This window comes from Bos indicus x Bos taurus, chromosome 23 (assembly GCF_003369695.1).
Source record: "Bos indicus x Bos taurus breed Angus x Brahman F1 hybrid chromosome 23, Bos_hybrid_MaternalHap_v2.0, whole genome shotgun sequence".
In the NCBI taxonomy this organism is placed as follows: domain Eukaryota; kingdom Metazoa; phylum Chordata; class Mammalia; order Artiodactyla; family Bovidae; genus Bos; species Bos indicus x Bos taurus.
In genome coordinates this window covers 18580852-18605116 of record NC_040098.1, presented here as the reverse complement: position 1 = coordinate 18605116, position 24265 = coordinate 18580852, and the positions used below count along the sequence as shown (strand labels likewise).

The 24265-nt window shown below is 51.2% G+C and overlaps 1 protein-coding gene, 1 long non-coding RNA gene and 1 other non-coding gene across 3 annotated transcripts; 2 read left to right on the top strand and 1 right to left on the bottom strand.

Moving 5' to 3' along the window:
* The first annotated feature begins 2170 nt into the window (after nt 1–2170).
* LOC113882345 lies at nt 2171–2273 on the top strand. Its single transcript, XR_003508354.1, has one exon. It is a non-coding gene; the product is annotated as a U6 spliceosomal RNA (small nuclear RNA).
* Nucleotides 2274–12778: 10505 nt separating this feature from the next.
* C23H6orf223 (chromosome 23 C6orf223 homolog) lies at nt 12779–15022 on the bottom strand. The gene is given in 2 exon segments (XM_027525071.1): nt 12779–14373; nt 14376–15022. Coding segments are annotated over 2 exon segments (477 nt in total). The 5' UTR covers nt 14703–15022; the 3' UTR covers nt 12779–14223.
* A 1865-nt stretch (nt 15023–16887) lies between these two features.
* Nucleotides 16888–18892, top strand: LOC113881950. Its single transcript, XR_003508227.1, has 2 exons — nt 16888–17211; nt 18725–18892. It is a non-coding gene; the product is annotated as an uncharacterized LOC113881950 (long non-coding RNA).
* The last annotated feature ends 5373 nt before the right edge of the window (nt 18893–24265 follow it).

The following is a 24265-nucleotide window of genomic DNA, read 5'->3' as shown; positions in this document are numbered from 1 at the left end:
CATGCAGATTTAAAATAAAAAAATATAGGGAATTCCCTGGTGGTTCAGTGGTTAGGTCTTGGTGCTTTCACTGCTGGGGCCTGAGTTAACAACTTGGTAGAGGAGCTCAGATCATGCAAGCCCCATGGTATGGAAAAAAAATGCTTAGCATGATCGAGGAGATAAGACATAATTAAGAATTCGGCGGATTGGCAAGGATGTGGAGAAAAGGGAATGCTTGGCAAACTTGGTGGGAATATAAATTGGTGTAGCCATTGTGGAAAACAGTATGGAGACATTTCAAAAAATTAAAAAATAGGACTACTATATTATCCAGCAATTCCACTCTTGGATATTTATCTGAAGAAAACAAAACACTGATTAGAAAGATATATGCACCCTTATGATCATTGCAATGTTATTTATAATAGCCAAGATATGGAAGCAACTCAAGGGCCTGTTGGTAGATGAATGGGTAAAGAAAATGTGAGAGAGAGATATAAAATGGAATATTACTCAGCCATAAAAAGAATAAAATCTGGCCATTTGTGACACCGTGGATGGACCTAGAGTGCATTATGCTAAGTGAAATAAGTCCGACAAAGACAAATACTGCATGATTTCACTAGTGGAATCTAAAAAATTTAACAAATGGACAAATAAAACAAACTGGAATAGATATAGATACAGAGTTATAGATAGTTATAGACACAGAGAACAAAGAGGCCAGAGGTGAGGGGACAGGAAGGGAAATAAACAGCTGGGGGGGATTAAGACGTACAAATGTCCAGTTGCAAAATAAATGCATTATGGGTAAATGCACAGTGTGGGGAATAGAGTCAATATCTATGTAGTATTTTTGTATGATGATGTGTCATAACTAAACTTACCATGGTGATCATTTTGAAATGTATAGAAATACCAAATCGCCATGTTGTGTAACAGGAGCTAACCTAGTGTTGTAGGTCAATTATACTTCAAAAGCAAACAATTATAGAAAAAGAGACCAGATTTGTGGTTAGCAGAGGCAGGGAGTGGGGGTAGGTGGATTTGGATGTAGGCAGTCAAAAGGTACAAACTTTTAGTTATAAAACAAAAAAGTATTAGGAATATAATGTATAACTTGATAAATGTATATAATTAACACTGCTGTGTGTTATACATGAAAATTATTAAAAGAGTAAATGCTGGGAATTCATATCACAAGAAAAAAATTTTTTCTATTCTGTTAATTTTGCATTCATATGAGATGATGGATGTTCAGAAAACTTATTAAGATTATCATTTCATGATTTATGTAAGTCAAATCATTATGCTTTACACTTTAAACATACACAGTGCTGCATGTCAATTATATCTCAATAAAACTGGGGGAAAAAAGAGAATTTTGGCAGAGAATTGAAACTATTTTTTTCCAAAATGGAAATTCTAAAACTGATACTAAGAATTCAAAGGATAGGTTTAACAGCAGACTAGACACAGCTGATAAAGAATTAGTTACTTAGAAGTTAGATGAGAAAAAAATATCTTGAATGAAGCATGGGAAGGTAAAAGGATAGAAATATAGACAACAGTCCATTAGACTAGAAGAAACAGTGAAAAAGCTCAAGAGACTGGGATAGAAGCAAGATATGAAGGGATAATGGCTGAGAGCTTTCAAAAACCGATAAAAGACACCAATCCATTTATTCAGTACACTCTGAGAGCCTAAATCAGGATAAGCAGAAGGGATATATCAGATCAGATCAGATTAGTCGCTCAGTCGTGTCCGACTCTTTGGGACCCCATGAATCGCAGCATGCCAGGCCTTCCTGTCCATCACCAACTCCCGGAGTTCACTTAGACTCACGTCCATCGAGTCGGTGATGCCATCCAGCCATCTCATCCTCTGTCGTCCCCTTCTCCTCCTGCCCCCAATCCCTCCCAGCATCAGTCTTTTCCAATGAGTCAACTCTTCGCATGAGGTGGCCAAAGTACTGGAGTTTCAGCTTTAGCATCATTCCTTCCAAAGAAATCCCAGGGCTGATCTCCTTCAGAATAGACTGGTTGGATCTCCTTGCAGTCCAAGGGACTCTCAAGAGTCTTACCTATGCCTATATGAGTAAAATGAAAGTACATTTTTACTATTAGATAAAACTAAAAGCTGAAAATCAAAGATAAGGAGAAGATCTTGAAAACAGAGAGAAGCAGTGCTCGCTTCGGCAGCACACGCTAAAATTGGAACAATACAGAGAAGATTAGCATGGTCTCTGCACAAGGATGACACACAAATTCATGAAGTGTTCCATATTTTTACTACCGAGCAATCTCACTCCTAGGCATATACCTTGAGGAAACCAAAATTGAAAGAGACACATGTATCCCATTGTTCATTGCAGCACTATTTACAATAGTTAGAACATGGAAGCAACCTAGATGTCCAACGACAGATGAATGGATAAAGAAGTTGTGGTACATATACACAATGGAATGTTACTCAGCCATAGAAAGGAACACATGTGAGTCAGTTCTAATGAGGTGGATGAACCTCGAACCTATTATACAGAGTGAAGTGAGTCAGAAAGAGAAAGATAAATACTGTATTCTAACACACAAATACAGAATCTAGAAAAATGGTACTGAAGAATTTATTTACAGGGCAACAATGGAGAAACAGACATAGAGAATAGACTTATGGACATGGGGAGAGGGGAGGAGAGGGTGAAATGTATGGAGAAAGTAACATGGAAACTCACATTACCATATGTAAAATAGATAGCCAATGGGAATTTGCTGTTTGGCTCAGGAAACTCAAACAGGGGCTCTGTATCAATCTAGGAGAGTGGGGTGGGGAGGGAGATGGAAGGGAGCTTCAAAAGGGAGGGGATATATGTATACCTATGGCTGATTCATGTTGAGGTTTGACAGAAAACAGCAAAATTCTGTAAAACAATTATCCTTCAATAAAAAATAAATTAATTAAAAAAAAAAACAGAGAAAAGCAGAGATTACGTTCAAAGAGATAACAGATTGGATATACAACTGATTTCTTAATGGAAAAGAGCAGAGGCCAAAAGACAGTGGGATTCTTTAGAGGGCTGATGGAAAATAACCACCAACTTTTTTTTCAATACCCAGAAAAAAAAATTCAAGTAAAGAAGAAATAGATACATTTCAGCCTAATAAAAATCACAAGAATTAGTCACCAGTGGGCCCACATTAATAGAATATTTTCTATTGGGAAATATTTCCTATTGGGAAATTTTCTATTGGGATTATTAGGAAAATAAACCCAAATGGGAGGTCAGAGATGCAGAAAGGAATCAAGACCAATGAAAATGGCAAATATGTGAGTAAATATCAAATAATACTGGTTGTATAGAAAAATAATATGATAGTGTTTGTGGGGAGTTAAAGCCCCAAGGTCTTTGCCTATATTTTAAGGGAAGAGAGTAAAAGAATCAGTTAATATTAGGATTTGTTATGGAGAAGGAAATGGCAACCCACTCCAGTGTTCTTGCCTGGAGAATCCCAGGGATGGAGAAGCCTGGTAGGCTGCAGTCCATGGGGTCGCACAGAGTCGGACACGACTGAAGCGACTTGGCAGGATTTGTTAAGAATACATGCTGTCATCTCTGGGTGACTACTAAGACATTGTAAAAGAGTAAATAACTTTACAAAATAATAGAGGAAGGTAACCGGATGAAATAACAGATGCAAAGAAAGGGGAGAGGAAACATAGAGTGGATAGAACATATAGAAGGCAAGATAAAAAAAGGGAAAAATCAGATCAGATCAGATCAGATCAGTCGCTCAGTCGTGTCCGACTCTTTGCGACCCCATGAATCGCAGCACGCCAGGCCTCCCTGTCCGTCACCAACTCCCGGAGTTCACTCAGACTCACGTCCATCGAGTCAGTGATGCCATCCAGCCATCTCATCCTCTGTCGTCCCCTTCTCCTCCTGCCCCCAATCCCTCCCAGCATCAGAGTCTTTTCCAATGAGTCAACTCTTCGCATGAGGTGGCCAAAGTACTGGAGTTTCAGCTTTAGCATCAGTCCTCCCAAAGAAATCCCAGGGCTGATCTCCTTCAGAATGGACTGGTTGGATCTCCTTGGGAAAGGAAAGGAAAGAGAAAAATAGTAGATTTTAAAACTAAAGATAAAGATAATTTTATTATATGTAAAACTTTCCTATTCAAAGGCAAAGACTTTCAGACTTATTTTGGATAAGAACAAGATTCAACTATACACTGTTTACATAGAGTTACCTGAAATACAAAGAAAAAGGTATAACATACAACACTCACAAAAGCAAAAGGCTAGTGTAACTATGTCAAAATAAGATTAGATTTTAAAGCATTACTAGGTATAGAGTTACTTCATGTGATATACGCAGAAGGCGATGGCACCCCACTCCAGTACTCTTGCCTGGAAAATCCCATGGATGGAGGAGCCTGGTGGGCTGCAGTCCATGGGGTCGCTAAGAGTCGGACACGACTGAGCGACTTCACTTTGACGTTTCACTTTCATGCATTGGAGAAGGAAATGGCAACCCACTCCAGTGTCCTTGCCTGGAGAATCCCAGGGACGGGGGAGCCTGGTGGGCTGCTGTCTATGGGGTCGCACAGAGTCGGACACGACTGAAGCGACTTAGCGGCAGTGGTGGTGGCACTTGATAACTTGGCATCAAAACATAAAGTAAATTGATAGAACCGATTATTATACTTCAGATTCCTTCTCTGCCTTCCTGGGGTCACAGAAGCCAAGCATTTCATCAGTCAATGTCCTCTTTCAGAAATATCCTACCTAGGACTTGCTTGGTGGTCCAGTGGTTAAGACTCTGAACTTTTAATGCAGGGAGGCGTGGGTTCGATTCTTGGTGGAGAAACTAAGATCCCACATGCCTGCCGCATGATGCAGCCAAAAAAAAAAAAAAGAAAGAAAGAAAGAAAGATTCTACCTAGTTCACTTATGGAGTCACTTTTAGACAGGGAGCTGTCTTGGCTAACCCATGTCACTTGCATGTAAAGAATGTGTGTTGCAGATACAATCAATGCCTTGCCCCATCTTACAGGTACTCACCGTTTTCCTACACAGCTACCTGGTAGCTTCCAACTGCAAGCACCTGAGATTATACCTGAGGACTTTCTCTGGCTGTAAAGCCTGCTCCTGCATGTGGAGCATTCCAAAAGTGCCAGAGTTAACGCTCCCAGGAGCAACCCCTCAAAGAATGACTAGTGTGAGTCAGTGGATAAATACTCCCAGCTCCTTTGCCCTTTAAGGATTAACACAGAAGTGTGTGTTCTCTACTGTTTTCTCAGAGATTTCCAGCAAGACTGATCTTCAGTTGCCCACGGGGGTAATTGGCTTGATGTAACACATTTTTTTTTTTTTTTTTTTGCTATCCTCCTTTTCCTGCCTGATTTCTCCATTCCCCCACTGTTTATCTTTGAGATCATCTCCCAGATAAACTATTTTCAAATGCTTTGTCTTCTTCCTCTTTTTTTTTTTTTTTCTGCTCTGAGTGGCATGTGGGATCTTAGTTCACTGACCAGAGATCGAACCTGTGCCCCCTGCAGTGGAAGCACAGACTCCCAACCACAGGACCACCAGGGAATTCTCTCAAGTCCTTTTCCTAGGGTCTACTTCCGAGGGAACCCAAACTCAGATAATATCCCTGGTTTAAATGCTAAGGACATGGCCAATCCTGCAGTGTGGCTTGGCTCTGAGGTGGTCTCCATTCTCTCACCCCATTCCCTTGATACTGTTCTCATTCATGACATCATGTGTGTCTTTCTTGAGGAATGTTCAGACCGCAATTTCCTGCCCCTATAATTTCCCTCCCATTGCTTCCCATAGGCAGTCTCAGGAAACTTGCTATGAAGCAGAGTGCTCACCACTGCCCACCTTCTGCTCTGATATCACAGTGGCTTCCTATTGCCTGTAGCAGAAAATTCTAACCCTCAACTGACATGCAAAGTCCTCTGTGCTCTAGTCTCAATTCACCTTCCAACTCCTCCCCATTCTCCTCTGCTTTCTCCCCAAAGTCTGTGCTCACTTCTCATCGACCTTCACTCCTGGGCACCAGTCCTCGTGTCCCATCATTTCCTGTTATGCTCTCCCCAACTTTCAGAAGTCACAGGTCCATGGAAGTGGAAGTGTTAGTCCCTCAGTCATGTCTGACTGTGTGGTCACATGGACTGTGGTTCTCCAGGCTCCTCTGTCCATGGAATTCTCCAGGCAAGGATACTGGATTGGGTAGCCATTCCTTTTCTCCAGGGGATCTTTCTGACCCAGGGATCGAACCCAGGTCTCCTGCATTGTAGGCAAATTCTTTACTCTCTGAGCCACCAGTCCATGAGCCAACTTCTAAGCCTCTGTGAAGTCATTGCATGGGTCTCACTTTAGTCTTTGACTCTCCCACAGTGCCTCAAACTTGGTGACTGCTGGTGGAATATTGAACAGATGACACTGATATTCTCAAGAGGGAGAAGGCCTGGGTTCCCCTCTTGGGATTGCCTATAAGACAAATGCGCATGTAATCCTGGGCCAGTCCCTTATCCTCCGCAGCTCTTAGTTACTACAACTACACAGTTAAGCACTTTCGACTAGAATCACTGTTTATCCAGCGAAGGAAGAGGTGCCATTGTCACTGTGCAGATTGCCTTGTGCACTGTGGGACATTTAGCTTCTCTATCCCACAGCACCCAGTGCAGAAACACCCCTAATAATTGTTCCAGTGAAAAAGACGATTATGTTTTTGAATACTCTAGAGCATCTCCACCAGACTGGGCGATTCCTTAGGATCTTCTAAGCTCAGATACTCTTTGGTTGCTGTGAAGAGATCTCGGTAGCCAGGAACCATGCAGAGGTCTGGGCAGTGGGTCAATGATGGGGAAAAAGCTGGAACCAGACTGGAGACAATGCTCAGGCCACGTCCTGGCACCTGAGGACGGAACTGGCGTCCAGCATTCCAGCCTCCAAAGGGGCACAAACTCCTTGCCAGCTCAGGCTGGACTCCTGATCTGAGGGGTTTCAGTCTTCCCTGATGGCTGGCATCCAGACAGTAGGTAACGCTCCCAATAAAGAATGGGTCACCCACAGGACTCTATGGGGCTGGCAGGGCCAGGACTCGGTTCGGGCTTGGCTGGCATCGTGGGCTCTCAGTGGACCTGGAACAGCAAGTGAAAAAGTCAGTGTTCTTACACAGGCCATTATAGGAGGTTGGGTGGGGTGAACAGGGGACAGCTGTGACATGGGGAGCAGGAGAGAGCTAGAGCCCGACCACTCACCACGTGGGCAGTGACTATGGCTGTAACAGCAGCAATCCTGCTGGGGGAGGCTGCAGACACACGGAATTGTCTAGACTGGGTGGTGGGGGCAGCATGGAGGCAGAGAAAGGTTGCCATGTTAGTGGGAGATGAGAGGTGACAAGGATGGCTGAGACAGCTGCAGGAAAGCCTTTCCTCAGATGGAGCGCATGGCTGGGGCTCCGCGGAGAGTTGCCCAATGTTGAAAGCTCAGGGTGAGTTTTCAGGAGGTTCTGGGAATGGCTCCATTCATTGATTCACCGAGTTATCCATTCAACAAGCATTTCTGGGGCTGGAATGAGACCACCCCAACCTCATACGTGTTCTGGGATCATAGTTCATCCGGTGTGAGGTGTTAGGGCTTTGGTGACTGATAAAGGAAGAACGTGGAAGGAGAAGAATTTGTCAATATTTATCCAACTGGGACCCGGCAACGGAGGCGACTAGCCTCAAGAGGGTCAGGGAGGGGGAGAGCTGGAAAGGTACCACAGCCCCTGATCTCATGCATACAACCATCATAGCCTCTAACTATTTTGCAGAGGAACGGAGGCCCATTCCTGAGTTCAAAAGGGCATTCCTTCGGCCTCACCCAGCTTGAACAGTCCTGCGAATCTCCAGCTGCCCCGGATTGTGAAGTCTGCAATCTTTAGATCTCAGGGGGTGGCTGCCAGAGTGGGAGGCAGCCACTGTGGCCACCACGGTCCTTCTGACAGCAACCCCTGTCCCCATGGTAACACATCCATCAGTTTGCTGCAAGTCTTTCGACACAGCCAGCCTCCTGGGATCTGCTCACCCTTGGGCCAGCTGATAAAACCAAGATTTTGGACTTTCCACAGTAAGGACCAATTCTTGGTGACTCCAAGCAGTAGGCATTCAGCCAAGTTAGCTAATATTTTCTGAGTACTAATTCTGTGCCTGACACTGCACTCAGCAATTCAGAGATATTAACTGAATCAATCTTCACATTAACCTGGGAGTAGGTACCATTGTTAGATCCATTTTACAGATGGGAAAACAGAGGTATGGAGAGTCTAGGTAACTTGCCTATAGTCTCCCAGGTGATAACTGGCAAACTGGGGCTCAAATCCAGGCATGCTGGTTCCAGAGGCTCCAGAAGACTGACAACGGGCTGCCTGAAGCAGACTGCATTCCCACCCCATCCGCCCAAAGTTTAGAACGGCCGGATTGGGACCCCCCCAAAGCCTGCAGTCAATTTCTGGTCATACCACCAATTAGCTCTGTGACCTGAGACACGTCACTCACTCTCCCTGAATCGCCATTTTCTCACTGGTTGAATGAAGGGGTTGAACTGCATGATCTGGAGCTCGGTTCCTGCTCTGACATTTTAAGAGGTTTCATCAGGCTAAAATAAGCAGCAGAAGGCACACTGTGGTTGGGAAAGGGCAGCCTGGGATGTGCGTGTGTGGAGGCCAGGAGGCTGCCGTGGTGAGGGGGTGTAGAGGGCTAATTGTGAGTGCGTGAGCTCAGCTGGGGGTCACTTTCTCCGTTTCGTGCCCACAGCTGGCAGTGAGTCACTGATGGGTCATCAGCCACGACAGGGCTGCCAGAGACAGGGCAGATGCCGCACATAGATGAAAGACCCGTCCAACCTGGTCCCATCCTTGGGGGTCCCAGGCGGCTGCGTACTCTTCCCAATTCCTGTCTAGCTGCTACTGCACCCTGCTAGGAGGTGCTCCATCTCTGTCTCCCTGAGCAGAGTGCCCCTTCCCGTCCCAGCTCTGCCAGCCATGGCCCCGGCGCTGGGTGCCCTCTGTGTGGGAGGGGTGCGATAGTGGCAGGTAACACGTGGTCCCTGCTCTTAGGAAGCCCACGGGGTGGGAGTACACCTAGGCACGGGCTGGGCACATGTCTCAGGCTTCTGAACTTGCCAGGGTAGGGGACTCAGAGTCAAGGTGCTGCCCTCTGCCCGCCGCTAGACTCTGCAGACCAGGTCATTGGCCAGGGGTCAGGTTCCTCCTTCCCAACCCCACACTCTACTCTGAGGAGGAAGCTGTTGGAGGGGCCCTCGACCTCAGGATAGACTCCTGTCGAGGGGTCATCCTCTGGGAAAGTGGCCCAAAGTGGGTTCCGGACGGTGGCTTCCTTGGGAAAGCTGGGAGATGAGGAGTCAGGGGTGAGCTGCTCCCAAGACGCCTCTCTCCTGGCCTCACCATATTATTCAGCACCACATGTACGGCACTGCTGGAAGGAATAAAAATGCACTTTCTTCTGCGTGCATGTGTGCGCATGTATCTGTGCCTTCTGCAGACCCTTGTCAATACAGACCAGCTGCACGTGTGTTTGTGTGTGTGGCAGGCACTTGTCTGTCTGCATGTGAGGAGTGTGTGAGCCTGTGAGTTTTCTTGTCACTGGCTGGCACCACTCTTTACCATTAGTAACATCGTCACTCACGGGGGCCAGGTCACCAGAGCCTTGGAAGAGGCCACACCTGACCAGCCTTGCCCAACAGCCACAACCCGTGGCCCATTTCCCCCCGGCCCCCTTCCCTGCATGCGGGCTCCTTATTCACCACCCCAGCCCCTCACATTGCTGACCAGGCAGCTGGGTAGGACCCCCTCCTCAGTCTTTTACTCTGCCCACAGCATCTTTGCCACTGGAGCCACCCACTGGCTCCCTCCTCACCCTCTCACTTCCCCTGTCATCCCCTCCTCATCTGTTCAGACTCAGCATAGACATGGACTCCTCCTACAGGAAGCCCTCCCAGATCTTCCTCTCTGCTCTCAGGCTGTAGAATCTAAGATGGTACACCCCACGAGGAATTTATTATAGGGTTTTTAGAGACTAAAACTCAATACATCTTTGTAAATGAATGATCTCTGTGGGCTTCATATTTTTTATCTGTAAAATGAAAATAATACTATTTGACACCAGGGTTTGGAAGAGGGAAGTAGATGATGAATGTGAATTTCCTGTCACTGTGCCGGACATTTTACAGATGCTCTTCATGTCCCTGCCCTTGAACGTTTATGGGTACATGTTCTTTTCTGTTTAAAAATATCATACATTTTCAAGTCCTTTGGCCCCAAAGCACAGCTGGCTTCTTGCAGCTCAGGTCTCTACTGGAATGTCACCTCCTCACGGAGACATTCTTTGATGACTCTATCTAAACAGCCCCAGCCACCCAGCACTCTCTGCTCCCATGGTTGTCTCCTCGCGACCTGAACTTGATTCCTTTGTGCCTTGTTGTCACTCACTCCCTAAAACATGTGCACCACGAGGGCAAAGACCTAGGCTGACTCTTCTGTTCCTGGAACCCACAGTGTCCAGAGCCATGCCTGGCACATAGCAGTGATCCTGGAGTTTCCAGGGCTCAGGCTGTGAAGTCTCTAGGGGACAAATGTCAGTGTGTGTGTGTGTGTGTGTGTGTAGTTGGGATAGAGGATGGGGAGGTAGCTTGGAGGTGGCTCTGCCCCATCCCGCATCATAAATCCCAGGGAGGTGGACCTGGGGAGACTTCTGTGTTCCCCCCACGTGCTCTCTGGGGGAAATCAGGAACATGGACACTCCAGGACTGCCTGGGGTATCAGGGAGGAGGCAGCACCTACTTTACCTGGTGAGCCCTGAGCACAGTCCATCTGCCAGCAAGGAGGAACTGGGCTGCTTCTGCTGTTTCCCCACTTTGCAGGAACCCTCCCCACTGCCCTAAGCCAGGGCCCCAGGCCCAGTCCTGCCTCTTATCGCGCCATTTCCTTCCCTGTGTGGTATCTGCTTATCTCCTCGTTCTCCTGTCTCCAGAGCCTGACAGGTCTGCTCCCCACTGCATTCTTGCTGGTCACCAAATCCTCAGACTTCCAGCTTTGGGGGTGCTGGGAGGCTCCTTGTGTCTCCTGTAGTGGGGAATGCTACCCTACTGGGGCTCCCTGGGGCTCAGCCCCGACCATGCCACTCTGGCCCTCATCCTGGGCCTGGCAAGAGGGATTCCAGAGAAAGGCTGCCAGAGGCTTCCCCCTCCTCCTATGCCTGCTGCCCCTCCTGCTTGGGAGGGCACTCAGTCCCTACCAGTCCTCTTCTCCCCTCAGCTGAGGGGACCCAGCACCAGACAAGCCTACTTGAATCTGGCTCAGAGGGTTTGCATGAACCCAGCTTTGGACTTAGGCCCTTGCCCAGCCTCAGTGGTGTTACGTGGTATCACAAGGACTCCCCCTACTGGCTCTGCCCCCAACCCGACCCCCACCTTGGGACCTCTCAGCCCTGCTCCCTACACCGGGCTGGCCCCCATTCCCAGCCTCATCCCCAGTTCTGGAGCTCCCAGATGTGGCAGGGCCCCAGAATGTTTGTTCAGGGGATTTCAGGGTTCAGAGGTTTGTAAAGTGTGCTCTGTGGAGTGCCCTGGAGCCATTCTACATGCACACGTGTGTGTCTGTGTGTGCACCTGTGGTGGACATGTGTGTGATGGATTGAACCCTGGGGCTCTGGACCCCCACTCCTGTTCTGACCCCAGAACTCCAAACTTTTTCGATGTTACCAGTGGAGACTCCACATAAGTTACTATGTAAGTAATAGGATCCATTATTTTTTAGAAAGAAAGTTTTGAAAAGCATGAAACCTAGAGCAAACTCATTTTAGGTATGGGGAAACTGAGGCCCAGGGAGCAAAGGACTTCTCAAGGTCACAGTGGAGTCGGCAGGGCTGGTACCATACCAGGCTGCCTGGCTCAGAGGCTGGTGTTTTTGCCAAGACCAGGCCGAAATGTCCCTCTCAGGAGGTGGCAGGTGGGGGCCGAGTGCCAGGAAGGCCTCGTCCAAAGAAGCGCGTTAAGGTCACAGCCTCTCCACCCCTCGGGCCCCTTGTGAAGTGCCTGGGAGAACAGTTGCCCTGGAAAGGTCGCTCAGTTCTGAACTGGAGGCTTGAGGTCTGGGAGTGGAAAGGGGCGGGATGAGGAAGGAAGAGTGGAGTGGGGGCGGGGACAGGGGTTCATCTTCTGGGTCAGTCATGCCCCATCCCTAAGTTAAAACACCACTAATAAATAACTTATCTAAAAAAAAACACCACCACCACCAAATGCCCTCCTGTCATTCTGAGACTGCTTCTCCATTCCCTACCCTCCCACCCCACGGTGATCACTCTGACAGTCCTCCTCAGGAAGATGAAGGCACCCCCCGCCACAATGCCTGTCCTAGTGGAAGCCGCCCTTCACCCCAAGCACCTGACTTCCAGGCAGAGGAAGCTGGTGGCAGGCATAGAGGGGGCTGGGTGGCACTGATGTGATGACTTCGGGGCTGGGAAGAAGGGGGCTGGCATTTCCATCTCAGGAGTCCTGTGGAACCTCCCCCTACTGGCAACAGCAGGAATGGCACCGTAGGGGGGCTTGTGGCACCCCCACCCTGAGTCTCTTCCCAGTGGATGATGGGCACCTGTGAAAATGCTACTGAATGAATAGTTGTGTTCATCCTCCTTCTCTAGACCCTCACAACCACCAGTCTTGGCTCCCCCGCCGCCCCCAACACCCCTGTCCTTTAGAGACTACAAGGACTGAGTTATTCTTAGTAGGTTTCATTCATCAAAGCATGACAAACGGTGTCCTGGGAGGAATGCCTGGGAGCAGCTGAGAGCCAGAGGGGTTGGATGGGGTGCAAAAGCCTCATCTGAGGGGAAAATCCAATGCCTTCAAAGAGCTCTAGATTGAGGGGAGACATGGCCCTGCCCTCAGGGAGCTCCCTATGATAGAGGGTGCTACTCCCGCACCCATTCATTTAGCCCTCAGTGAGATCCCAGTCTGAGTCAATATCCTGCCCTCAAGCAGCCTGTAATCTGATGGCAGAAAAATACCACGTCACCCCTGCTGGAAAAGATGTGGCGCCTGCCCAGGGCAGAGACTGATATGCAAGATGAAAAAAGGGGCTGCCAGAGGGGTTCTCAGAAATATAGGCAGTCACCACCTGTGGGGAGCCTAAAGAGGGGGCTGGAGGGACACTCATCTCGGCATGCTTATGGAGAAACATGCAAAAGCTACAAAGGGGCAGCAGTGCAGACTGAGATCCTAGAAGATGAGGGAAAACGTGAAGGCTCAGGCCAGGTGGGCTGATCTAAGCCAAGAGCTCAAATGCCTTTGGGGACTTAATCTGGCCACACTTGTCTCTGCCAATGAGGAGGGCAGCCTGCACTGTCATAGGATCTTACATTCAATATAAAAACCACATACACACTGAAGGCCAAACAAAATCTCACTAAAGATTAAACTTGGCCCAAGGCCATGAGTTTGCAACCCCTGGGCATCAGGAAAGAGTTCCTGATAGAAGAGAGTTTTGAGCCTGGTTTGGATGAAGAGGCTGACAGCCAAGTTGCTCCCCTCAAGTCCTGGCCACCAGGCTTGGGTTCTGTGTCTTCAGGGCCTCCTCCCACCCTTCCTGGGATGAAAGACTTGAGCCACTCATCACCAGCTCACTTGCAACCAACAGGCCACAGCTGGTCGGCTGCCAATACTCCCAGTCTGTGATGGGGATATCATCTTTCTTCACAGAAATGTAATTCCCCTGTTAGGAGAAGGAGCCTGTCCGACTCTTTAAATCTGGAAGTTCTGGCTGGGTGGCCTTCCCTAAGAGCCTTACTTCTCTGAGCCTCATGTGCAAAATGGGATACTATTGCCCAGGCGCCCTAACCACCTCCGCCCCAAACAGTTAACTTTCCAATAGACCTCAATGGAGAGAGTCCTGCCCCATTCCCCACTCTCCCAGTCCCTTCCAGCAGAGATCCCAAAGACTGTAGCCTTACAGAAGGGGAGGGCCCCCTTCAGGCCTGGGGTCAGGTCTCCAAGTCCTGCACCTCCCCACTCCCCATCCCAGGTGGGGTCTCCTAACTCTCTCCTGGGACCAAGGTGCAGTCCCGGAGGGCGGCAGGAGGCTGCGGGAGGGGCCGAGGCGAGCACCCCTGGGGACAGGGGGCGAGGGACAGGGGACAGGTGACGGCGGTGTTCCAGGACCGGGGAGGGACGGCCTAATTATGGCGCGTTGGCCCAATGCCACTGAGAGCCGCGGAAGAGAGCGGCGGTGGGTAATTAGAGCACATTAGCAGTGCCGCTGAAATACTGTAATTTTTCCGCGCGCTGCGGGTGTGTTGGAGGAGGTGAAGCGATGCGGGCTCGGCTCTGAGTCAGACTCGCGGAAGCCCGGGTTGGGACGCAGGGGACGACAAAGGCTGCGGAGAAGGGACTCCTGCCCGGGGAGGGGCCGGCACTTTCCCCGGGCGAGGAGCCACCTGTTCGGGGCTGCTGGAGGAGCTTCCCCACTTCCGAGGACACAGTGGGCGGGGTCTGGGGGGCGGGGCAGCGAGGGGCGTGGCCAGAGCCTCGTCCCCCCTCCAGGGGGCGCTCCTAGGTCCTGCGGCTCTTTCCCCAGCTTCGAGTCCGGTCCCCTGCACCCAGCCATGTGGCAGGCTCCCTGCGCGCAGGTGGACTGAAGGAGATACTGATGCATCGCGCGAGGCAGAGGTCCCCCGAATTCGGCCAGAGTCCGGCCAGTGAGAGGAAAAAAAAGTCAGAAACATCAGGAAGGGAGTGGGAGAAGGGAGTTGAGGACGTGTGTTCCAGCAGAGCCCTGAAGTCAATTCTAGGGGAGCTAGAGGGGAGCGAGCAGGGGGCTGAGGCTGGGAGGGGAGTTTATTTATTAGCCAGATTAGCCAGTATTAATGGGGGAGCGGTGGTGGCCGGCGGCGGCCGGGGACATAGCTGGCATAGCTGGCATAGCGGCGGGGCCTCCCGCGGCGCGGGGCTCAGGCGGCTTCAAAGGGGCTTAAAGAGGCCCGTGGTGGCACTGCCACGGCCCCGCGGGGGAGGGCGTGGGCGCGGGCGGCGGGGGAGAAGGCTGCCATTGTGCACCGAGGGATTAGGGATCTGGCCTGGAAGGAATTTTAAACTGCTGCGAGCCGGCGCCCCAGGACTCACCTCCTTCACTACTCCAGGAGCAGGAAGCTCGCTCACATGTTTACCTCCATTTCCATGTCTGGGTGTGCGTGTGGTGGGGGTGTCCTCCTGCCCTCGGACTGGGGGCATCTGGGGTTGTCAGCTTTGGCAAATAACAGTACAGGAAGTCCAGTTATATTTGAATTGCAAATAAACAATGAATACTTTTTTAAAGTATAAGTCTACCCCATGTATTATATGGGATATACTTATACTAAAGTCATTGTTTATCTGAAATTCAGATTTAACTGGACATTTTTTTTTACGTCTTGTATTCATTTTTCTAGCAGCCCTAGAATCACTGAAATGTCTAGTATATGTCTGCAATAGATTGGGGGCTTCCTAAAAATTCAGTGGGGCTGTGTGTCTCTCTACCCTGGGATGGTATGTTTTCTGAAGCCAGATGCTGTGTTTCACCTTTCTGAATGGAGTTCTGATGGTAGTGTGTATATTTCCATCACAGTAGAAGCTTCCTGAGGACAGAGGCTGAATTTCAGATTGGAGCTTTGAGGTCAACGTTTGTGCCTTTATCCCACTGCAGGTTCCTGAGATGGGGTCTTCGTACCTCCTGGAGAGCAAGTCTCGTCTCCTTTTCTCTTCCCAGCACGTGGAGGCCCCTCCCCCTACTGGTGTAGTGTCCTGCCTACAGGGGGCGCTGGGGGTCCAGAGGACTGAACTGCAGCTGGATGGGTCCTGTTTCTTGGCATTAAGGGTTGCAGGTTCTTTAGAGCTGAAGGACCTGGGGACTTGGAGGATGGGTCTTTATTCAGTGTGGCTCTCGAACTGGTCCTGACCCCCCCTGCCTCAGCAGAAGCTGTGCCCAGCGTGTGGAAGAATATCCGAGTCTGGTTACCCACAGTTTTCTGCCAGGAAGGGGCAGGGTGGCACTCAGTGCAGAATGGCCCTGCACCCCTCCTCTCTCCCCATAACCACTGCTGCCAAGCCTCTGTCGTCCATCAGCCTCACAAACCCCACCACCCAGCCTTTGCCTGTGCTGTCCTCTGTAACAGCACCCTCTGTTCCTGTCCTTGGGGACGGCTGATGGCTCATACACCTCCTGGATGCTCTGGCCTTCAGCACGGTAGGTATGGCCACGTAGGATGCTTGTGCCTGGTGGTCTTGTGGTGAAAAGAGACCTCTATCTCCGTCTTCACCAACCTGGGCCACAGGGGCCAGGGAGGGGACAAAGGTGGGGGTGGGGACAGAAGGGAAGGTGGGGGGACCGTAGGTGGAGGGGAAACAAGAGGACGCCTCTGCCACCCTCTCCTCCCCCTCCACCCCCACTGTTGCCCCTTCCCAAATCCCCTTGTCCCCCCCCGGGGCCTCTGAACTCTTTTCCCTTGAAGCTCAGGGAAGCCTGGGAGAAGCCGTTTCCCACGGTCACAGCCTCAACCACCCCCACCCCCTGCTCCTTTGGCCGCAGCCACCTCAGCCTTTGCAGAGCACAGCCTGGCCTGCTCTGTCCCTGCAGGGCCCCCTCCTTGATCCCGGGAGCCTGCTTCTGCGAGTGGCATCATCACCCCACTCCTCAGGCTGCCCAGTCATCAGGTCAGCAATTAGCTACTTCCTCCCGGCTGCATGAGGCCACCGAACGTCACAGCCCCTCCCCCTGCCAGCCGGCAGCGGGAGTGCTGGGGGGTGCCCCCCACACTTTGTAGTCTGTGCCAAGTCCTGGCACGACCTTCTCCCCCCCACCCCCGCCCCTCGCCACAGTCTACCGAGCGCTGGGGTACTGAGCCTTTCATCTGGGGAGCCCGGAGCTCCCTGCGCTCCTAGGGGCGGGAGAAGCCATGCTGCGGTCTCCCTCCCGCCCCCACCCCACCCCGAATCGCCCCATCCCATTGGGTGAGAACACGGCTGCTGTCTGGGTGGGGTGATGCCTGCTCAAGGGCACCGCAGCCCTGAGTTCCTGAGTGAGCGGGTCTGGGCCTGAGACTCAGGTGTGCCTATCCCCAGTCACAGGCGGTTTTCATCAGGCTCTCACCTGGGCCGGGGGCTCTGCCGAGGATGGTGGCGGTGACCTGGTAAGTGGGAAGCGGTGGGGCGGCACCCTGTGGACACCCACACACGTGGGGGGCAGGCTCTTCTGAACCCCCACAGCGGCTCCCACACCTGCACCAGGGCACACTCGCAGATGCAGCCTGCAGCCATGCCCCCGGGTGTCCCAGGCAGGCAAACCCACCCGGAGGTATGCCGCACATCCCCTTCTCCTGTGTACACACAAACCAGCCGACATCCTCACAGACAACAAGCTTACCACCACACCAAAACGAAAACCGGGACCCTAGAGAGGAGCCCAGGAAGGTGGGATGAGAGACCACCACCAGCCCCTCTCCCTCCACGGATCCTACCCCATGGGCTGGGGGTCTTCCTGGGGAAGGGTGGGAAGGGAATGTAGTGGGCAAGTGGGAGCGGCTGTGGTCTGAGTTTGGCGGTGGGGGCCAGGGATGGATTTCCAGAGAGAATAAGAAAGTTCCAACAAATATAAACAAATGTGTGGCATCTTAGGCAGATGGTCTAACTCCTTGGGGCCTCAGCGATTGCATCTGTAAGATGGGGATAATGAGGACCCTGTTTAAACTTGGTAGGGAAGTTTAAAGGAGGTGACCCCCAGCCCACATAACTGTTGAGGAGACCCTCCAAATGTCCTGTCTCTGGGTGGTGGGTTTGCCTACCAGAGCTGCCCTGGGGAGAAAAGCAGCTTTCATCCGGGGCCTTACCTGACCATGTGCTCACCGCTGGCTTTCTTCACTTCCTGGGGTCCAGCCCTGGTCATGTGTTGGGGCTGATGGGGCGCTGCTCCGGATTGGCCTGAGGGCAGGGCCTGGGAGGGGCTGACTGACTGCCCCGCCCCTACTTGACTGGCCCAACAGGTAGCTGAGTGCTGGCTTCCAGCCCAGGGAGGGGATGAGTCAGCCCGCACCGCCCCATCCAGGCAAATGGGGTTCTGGGGATGGGTGCTTGGGTGGAGGGGCCTTCTAGGAACGTTCCTGGAAGAGGACCTGGGAACCACGCTGCTGCCTGGAGCCACTGCCTCGACCTCCCGGGCTGTACCCAGCTCAGCAAACAGCCTTGTCCTTGCTTCTCACAGTCTTCCGCCCTCTTGACTCATGGGGCCGCCCCAGCTGGGAGCGTGGAGCCAGGCCTGTGGCTATCTCGCTACCTTGCCACGTTTCTCAGCCCTTCCAGAAGGTTGTCCAAGCCATGGACACAGGGCACACATACATACATGCTTTTGTACATGTGTCCACAGCCACATAAGCACAACCAGAAACACTCACACATATACTCTCACTCCTCCCTTACACTTATTCACACCCACATTGACACACACACTCATGTACACCACACACAAACTTGCAGAGTCATAATCACCACTGTGGGTTGAATTGTCCTCCTAAAAGACATATTGACATCTTAGTCCCCAGTCCCTTCAAAGGTGACTTTAGTTGGAAACAAAGTCTTTGTAGATGTAATCAAGATGAGATTTGACTGGATAAGGGTGGGCCCCTAATCCAATGACTGGTGTCCTCTTAGGAGAGATTTGTAGACACAGAAATACGGAGACCCACAGGGAAGAAGGTCACACGATGATGGAGGCAGAGACTGGAGTGATGTGGCTCCAAGCCGAGGAACACCAAGGACTGTCTGCACCCACTAGAAGCTGGGAGAGAGGCACTGAACCGACTCTTCCTAGAGTCTCCAGAAGCAACCAGCCCTGCCAGCATGGTGATTTGGGACTGTGACCTCTTTTATTTTTTTTATTTTGGCTGCACTGAGCAGCTTGGGGGATCTTTGTTCCCCAACCAAGGGTTGAACCCAGGCCCTTGGCAGTGAGAGTGTCAAGTCCTAACCACTGGGCCACCAGGGAATTCCCTGGTCTTCTTAATTATGAGAGAATAAATCTGTGTTGTTTTAAGCCACCAAGTCTGTGGTAGTTCATTATGGCTGCCCTAGGAGATGAACACAATCATGCATTCACACAGTCACGGTGGCTCTAGACGCAGGGACGAGGTGGGTAGAGTCCCTCTTGGAGGCTGCTCTGTCTCTGTTCTTCTTCCCCTGTGATTGGTCCAGTGGATGCAAAAAAGTTCATGGTGCCAGGCAAGAGATCAATTATGTTTCATCCCTCCTTCCCTCCCTGGAGTTCTTAACAAGGCATTCCCTTTAAAATATGTTCTCAAGAATGGGCAGCCATGGTTATATGCACCAAAAGACGTGTCTAAGGAGGCTGTGGCTGCTTTAATGTTATGAATTAAATATTGCAAACAACCAAACGTCCATCCACAGAACAGATCAATCAGTTGCAGCAGAGCTGGTCAGTGGGAGGCTACTCAGCTATGAAAAAGAAAGAACTAGAGTTGCTGAAACAACGTGGATGAGCCCCACAGACCTCACGTCCAATAAATTGGGCCAGACACAAAGAGTGAGTGCCCCAGGAGTCCTTTTGCATGAGGTTCAAGAACAGGCAAAGCCAATCGGTGCTGAAACAAGTCAGAGCAGTCACCTCTCTCTTGAGGGGACGGTGTTGACTGGGAGGGGCTTGAGGGAGCCTCCCGTGGGGCTGAAATACTCCGTGCTAGGTCTGGGTGGTAGTCACAGGGGCATACACACATACATGCACAAGTTCACCAAGCAATACCCTTCACGTTTGTTAATGTGAGGCATGAATCTTATACCTCAATTAAAAAAAAAGTAAATTAAAAAAACTGGGTTGGGACTTCCCTGGTGGTCCAGTGGCTAAGACTCCACACTCCCAATGCAGGGGGCCAGGTCAGGTCAGGTCAGGGAACTAGATCCCACATGCTGCAACTAAAAGAAAAATATCCCTCCTACCGCAACTAAAGAACCCACATGCCACAACGAAGACTGAAGACCTCGCATGCTGAAACTAAAACCCAGTGCAGCCAAATCAATAATTTTTTTTTTTTCAACTGGGTTTCTGGGAAGTCAATGACCAGAAGTCACTGCATCGGATAGCATCTTCTGGGGTGGGTGGCTGCAGAACCTGCCTTGTCCCCCTGTTGCACTGCTGTCCTTGGGCCTGGGGTCCCTTGTGTGGCTGACTTACCAGGATATTTGACTATAAACCTTGAGCCTGGGGAGGCCCTGCGGTGTCTTGACAGCCCAGACCCTCCGTAGCTGACCCATCTCTGGGTGGGAATGGGTGTGCAGAGATCCCACTGCAATCTGTTTCTCAGATTAAAGACCAAATGTTGTGATTTCTTCTACAAAAATCCCACATTGAAGAAGAAGAGCTATCTTTTCATGTAGCTTTTGCTCTCTGCCAGGCATATACAAAGTATCTTTGGGGCGGGTGGCAGTGTTGTCATTTCACAGACAAGAAAACCGAAGCTCCGAGCTGTTGAGCACTTTCCCAAGGTCACACAGGACGCTCAACGGAGGGGATTTGGCATGATAGCTCCATCAGACTCCGGCTCCCTGGGGGTGCAACTGTGTCGCCATCTGTGTGGGCTCAGGGGTCTCTACGAAGGAGGGGTTTAGGGAAGGATCTTGCCTTGAACCCCACTCACAGCACATACACTGCTCTCCTGGAGTGGCGGGAAGGGGCTGCTGCCCCGGCCCTTCTGCTGCTCCTTACCCTGGCTCTTACCTCTCAGCTCAGAGCTCTGCCCTTAGGGGTGCCAGAGTTTGGGATCATGGATCAGGGGGATGAAGGAGGAAGTAGGGGAGGGCATGGGTCAGAAGAGCCTGTTCCTTTGGCAACTGTCCCAGAGTCAGCGCTAGAGTTCTCCATCCCTTCCCCCACTTCCTGGCATGGCCCACTGGGAGGAGTCAGGACCACCCAGCTGAGCCGGGTCAGAGCCAGGCAGAATGGCCAACCGGACCCTGCTCTTTGCCAGGAGGACCGGTTGGGAGAAGGGCGTCATTTAAGGATGTGCAGGATGGCAGCATGCAGGGCGGCCCCCAGCACCACCCAGGACCTGCGTTTCTCACCCGCCCACACCTTGCCAGCAGGAGCTGGGTCATATGATGGTGAGGAGGAGGCAGGTGTAATAGGAGCCGACATCCTCCTGGCTTGCCCTGTGACTATATTAAGGTCTGTACCTGGTTTCCCCTCTGCCCTGCCCCTAGGACTTCCCTTCCTCCCCCAGAGATCCTGTGTTGCAGATTAAGGAGTCATCCCTCCCCTTCATCCCATTGACCTGAGAAGGGGCAGGAGCCTAATGAGGTCACTGCCAGTGGGTGGGGAAGTGGAGGCAGTAAATTTAGGTCTTAGGTGCTAATGAGCTGTAGGCGGGACCCACTTAGGGGGAGGTGGCCTGTTCGCAAGGCCCTTAGCACCCCTCACACTCAGTCATCTGCCCCTGCCACCCACACCCATCACCCAGGGCTCACAAGGGCACACACAGAACCCCCTCAGTGAGACACGGTTTATATGCTTCCAGGCCAGCCACATGTAGCCTTGCACGTGTGCACCCTCGGGAGCCCATTACCACTCTTCTAACCCCGATCACATGCTTACATCTGCATACCCAAGCAGGCACGTAGGCACCCATGCATTCCTGCAGTCCTGTGTGCTCGTGTGCACCACCCACCCCTGTTCACCATTTCTCCGAAGCCCTGAGAGTCTGTAGCTGAAGCAAAGGAGCCCTGGGGCTGTGGGGATGTGGGAAACGCAGTCTAGGGGTGCAGGGCATTTGTACCCTAAGCCTAGAACTAAAGCCTAGGTCTGCCTGCACCCACAGTGAGCCTCACCACCCCTGGAGTAAGAGGCCAGAAGCCCCAGGAAGCTCTGACTTCTGCCCAGGGAGAGGGCAGAGGGCAGGGCAGGGGTTATTAATAAACTCGCTCCTGACTGGGAAGGCCTGTGCAGAGACCCAGCCTCAAGCCAATCGGAACAGAACTTTCCAGGAATGCCACCTCAAAGCAAGCCTTCCTCTGACTCCAGGATTATTTCCCAGCCCTGACTTCATCCTTTTGGTGTGTGTGGGGCTCCCGCCAGGCTGGCTCTGCCTCGCCGGCCCGCTGTCACCTGGCAGCTGACATCTGCCTTGGCTGCCACCAGCAGAGGTCACAGCATGTGGTGATGGGCCTGGGATTAGAATGGCTTCCTCTGCACCCAGTCCTGCTCCTCCCTGCGCCCCCAAACCGAGGTCTGCCAAGGCCTCTATGTGGGGAGCGCAGGAGGGCCCCTGCCTTGCCACCCACTCAGGACATCACAATGCTGCCCTAGTACCCCATTCCGAGCGGGGAGGAGCCCTGAAGGCAGAGAGCCTGGCGCCAGCTTCCTGGCCTTGTGACCTTGGGCAAGCAGAATGTGACTTGTCTGTGGCTCATCATCATCATTTCTAGAATGAAGACAAAAATGCTCTCCCAAAGGTCACTGTGAGGCTAAGGAATGTGTGATGGCTGGTGTAGAGTAGAGAGGGCTGTGTGTGTAGAGGGATGTACAGAAGTGTAAAGGAAGTGGATTTCTGTCCTTGCTTCTATCACTACTTCCATTCCCATCTCCATTGCCACCACCTCCATCACCACCACCTCCATCTCCTTCCCACCATCACTTCCTCTATTATAAAATCACTTCCACTGGGCTTCCCTGGTGGTCCAGTGGTTAAGAATCCAGCTACCAATGCAGGAGACATGGATTCGATCCCTGGCCCAGGAAGATCCCACATGCCACAGAGAAGCTAAGCCCATGTGCCATAACTACGAAGCCCCTGTGCGCTCTAGAGCCCCAAAGCCTCAACTACTGAAGCCCACGCATTCTAGAGCCCACACTCTGCAACAGGAGAAGCCACTGCAATGGGAAGCCTGAGCACCACAGCTAGAGAGTAGTCCCCACTCGCTGCAACTACAGAAAGCCCACGCGCAGCACCAAAGACCCATCACAGCCAAAAATAAATTAATTTCAAATGTCACTGTCATTTTCAGCCGCCCGTCACTGCTCTCCTCGCCAATACCTCCATCTCCACCACCATGCTATCACCACCCCATCGTTCCAGGAACAATTCTTCAATACTATGTTAGAGATTAGTTCTGCCCAGGGTCCCACACATTGGGAATAGCCTGTATCTCTCACTTCCTTCAAGGTCTGACACAGAACCCACCTCTGCCAGGATCCGTTCCTTAACCTATCCTGCATTATTCCGATGACTTCTGTACACCATGGCTCAGCTTCGCCTGTCCCCTCCTAAATTGATGTGTGTGTGTGTGTCTGCGTTCTCACACCCACACTGTTTAAGCTGGTTTCTGAGGTCAGCCTCCACTCAGATAACCTACACAAAGCATGATGGCCCTGGATCTCACTCCTGGCTCTGATGCTTTCTAGCTGTGGGACCTGGGACAAGTTACCTTTCTTTGTCTTCCCAACTGTAAATTGGATTTAATAATACCATGTCTCCGAGACTTCCCTGACAGTCCAGTGGTTAAGACTCCATGCTCCCAAAGCAGGGAGGGCGGGTTTGATCCCTGGCTGGGGAGCTAAGATCCCATATGCCATACAGTGTGGCCAAAAAAAAAAAAAAAAATAGTAATAATACCATGTCTCATAGAGTTGTGGTGAGGGGTCTCTGAGATGTTGTATATACAGCACTTAGAGCAGAGAAGCAGGCACACAGCAAGTCTTCAATAAACATTAGTTATTGCTGTTGTTGTTAGTCCTTCCTGCCAATACTTAACACAGGACTTTGTGCTGTCAGTGAAAATAACTATATTACTGGATACTTTCTGACTTTTCAATAAGAACATCTTGGGAGGGAAGGAAGAGTTGTACCTTTCTGAGAACTGTCCCCCGACCTGCTACCAGAAGGTTCCTGAGCTGCTGGGTAGAGTGTGGGCAGTGGGTTGGGAAGGACCATGCAGGAAGCCAGGCAGAGTTGGTTTTGTCACTTGACTTCACCAGCCATGGGCAAGTGGTCAGTTATCCACCTCCAGCCTCAGTTTTTCTCACAGGTGGAGTGGATCACCGTGCAGGGCCACTGTGAGGCTATCATTTTTATCTTTTTTTTTTTTTTAATATTTATTTGGCTGCACTGGGTCTTAGTTGCGGCATTCAGGATCTTTGATCTTTGTTGTGTCCTGCAGGCTCTAGTTCCCTGAGCAGGGATCGAACCC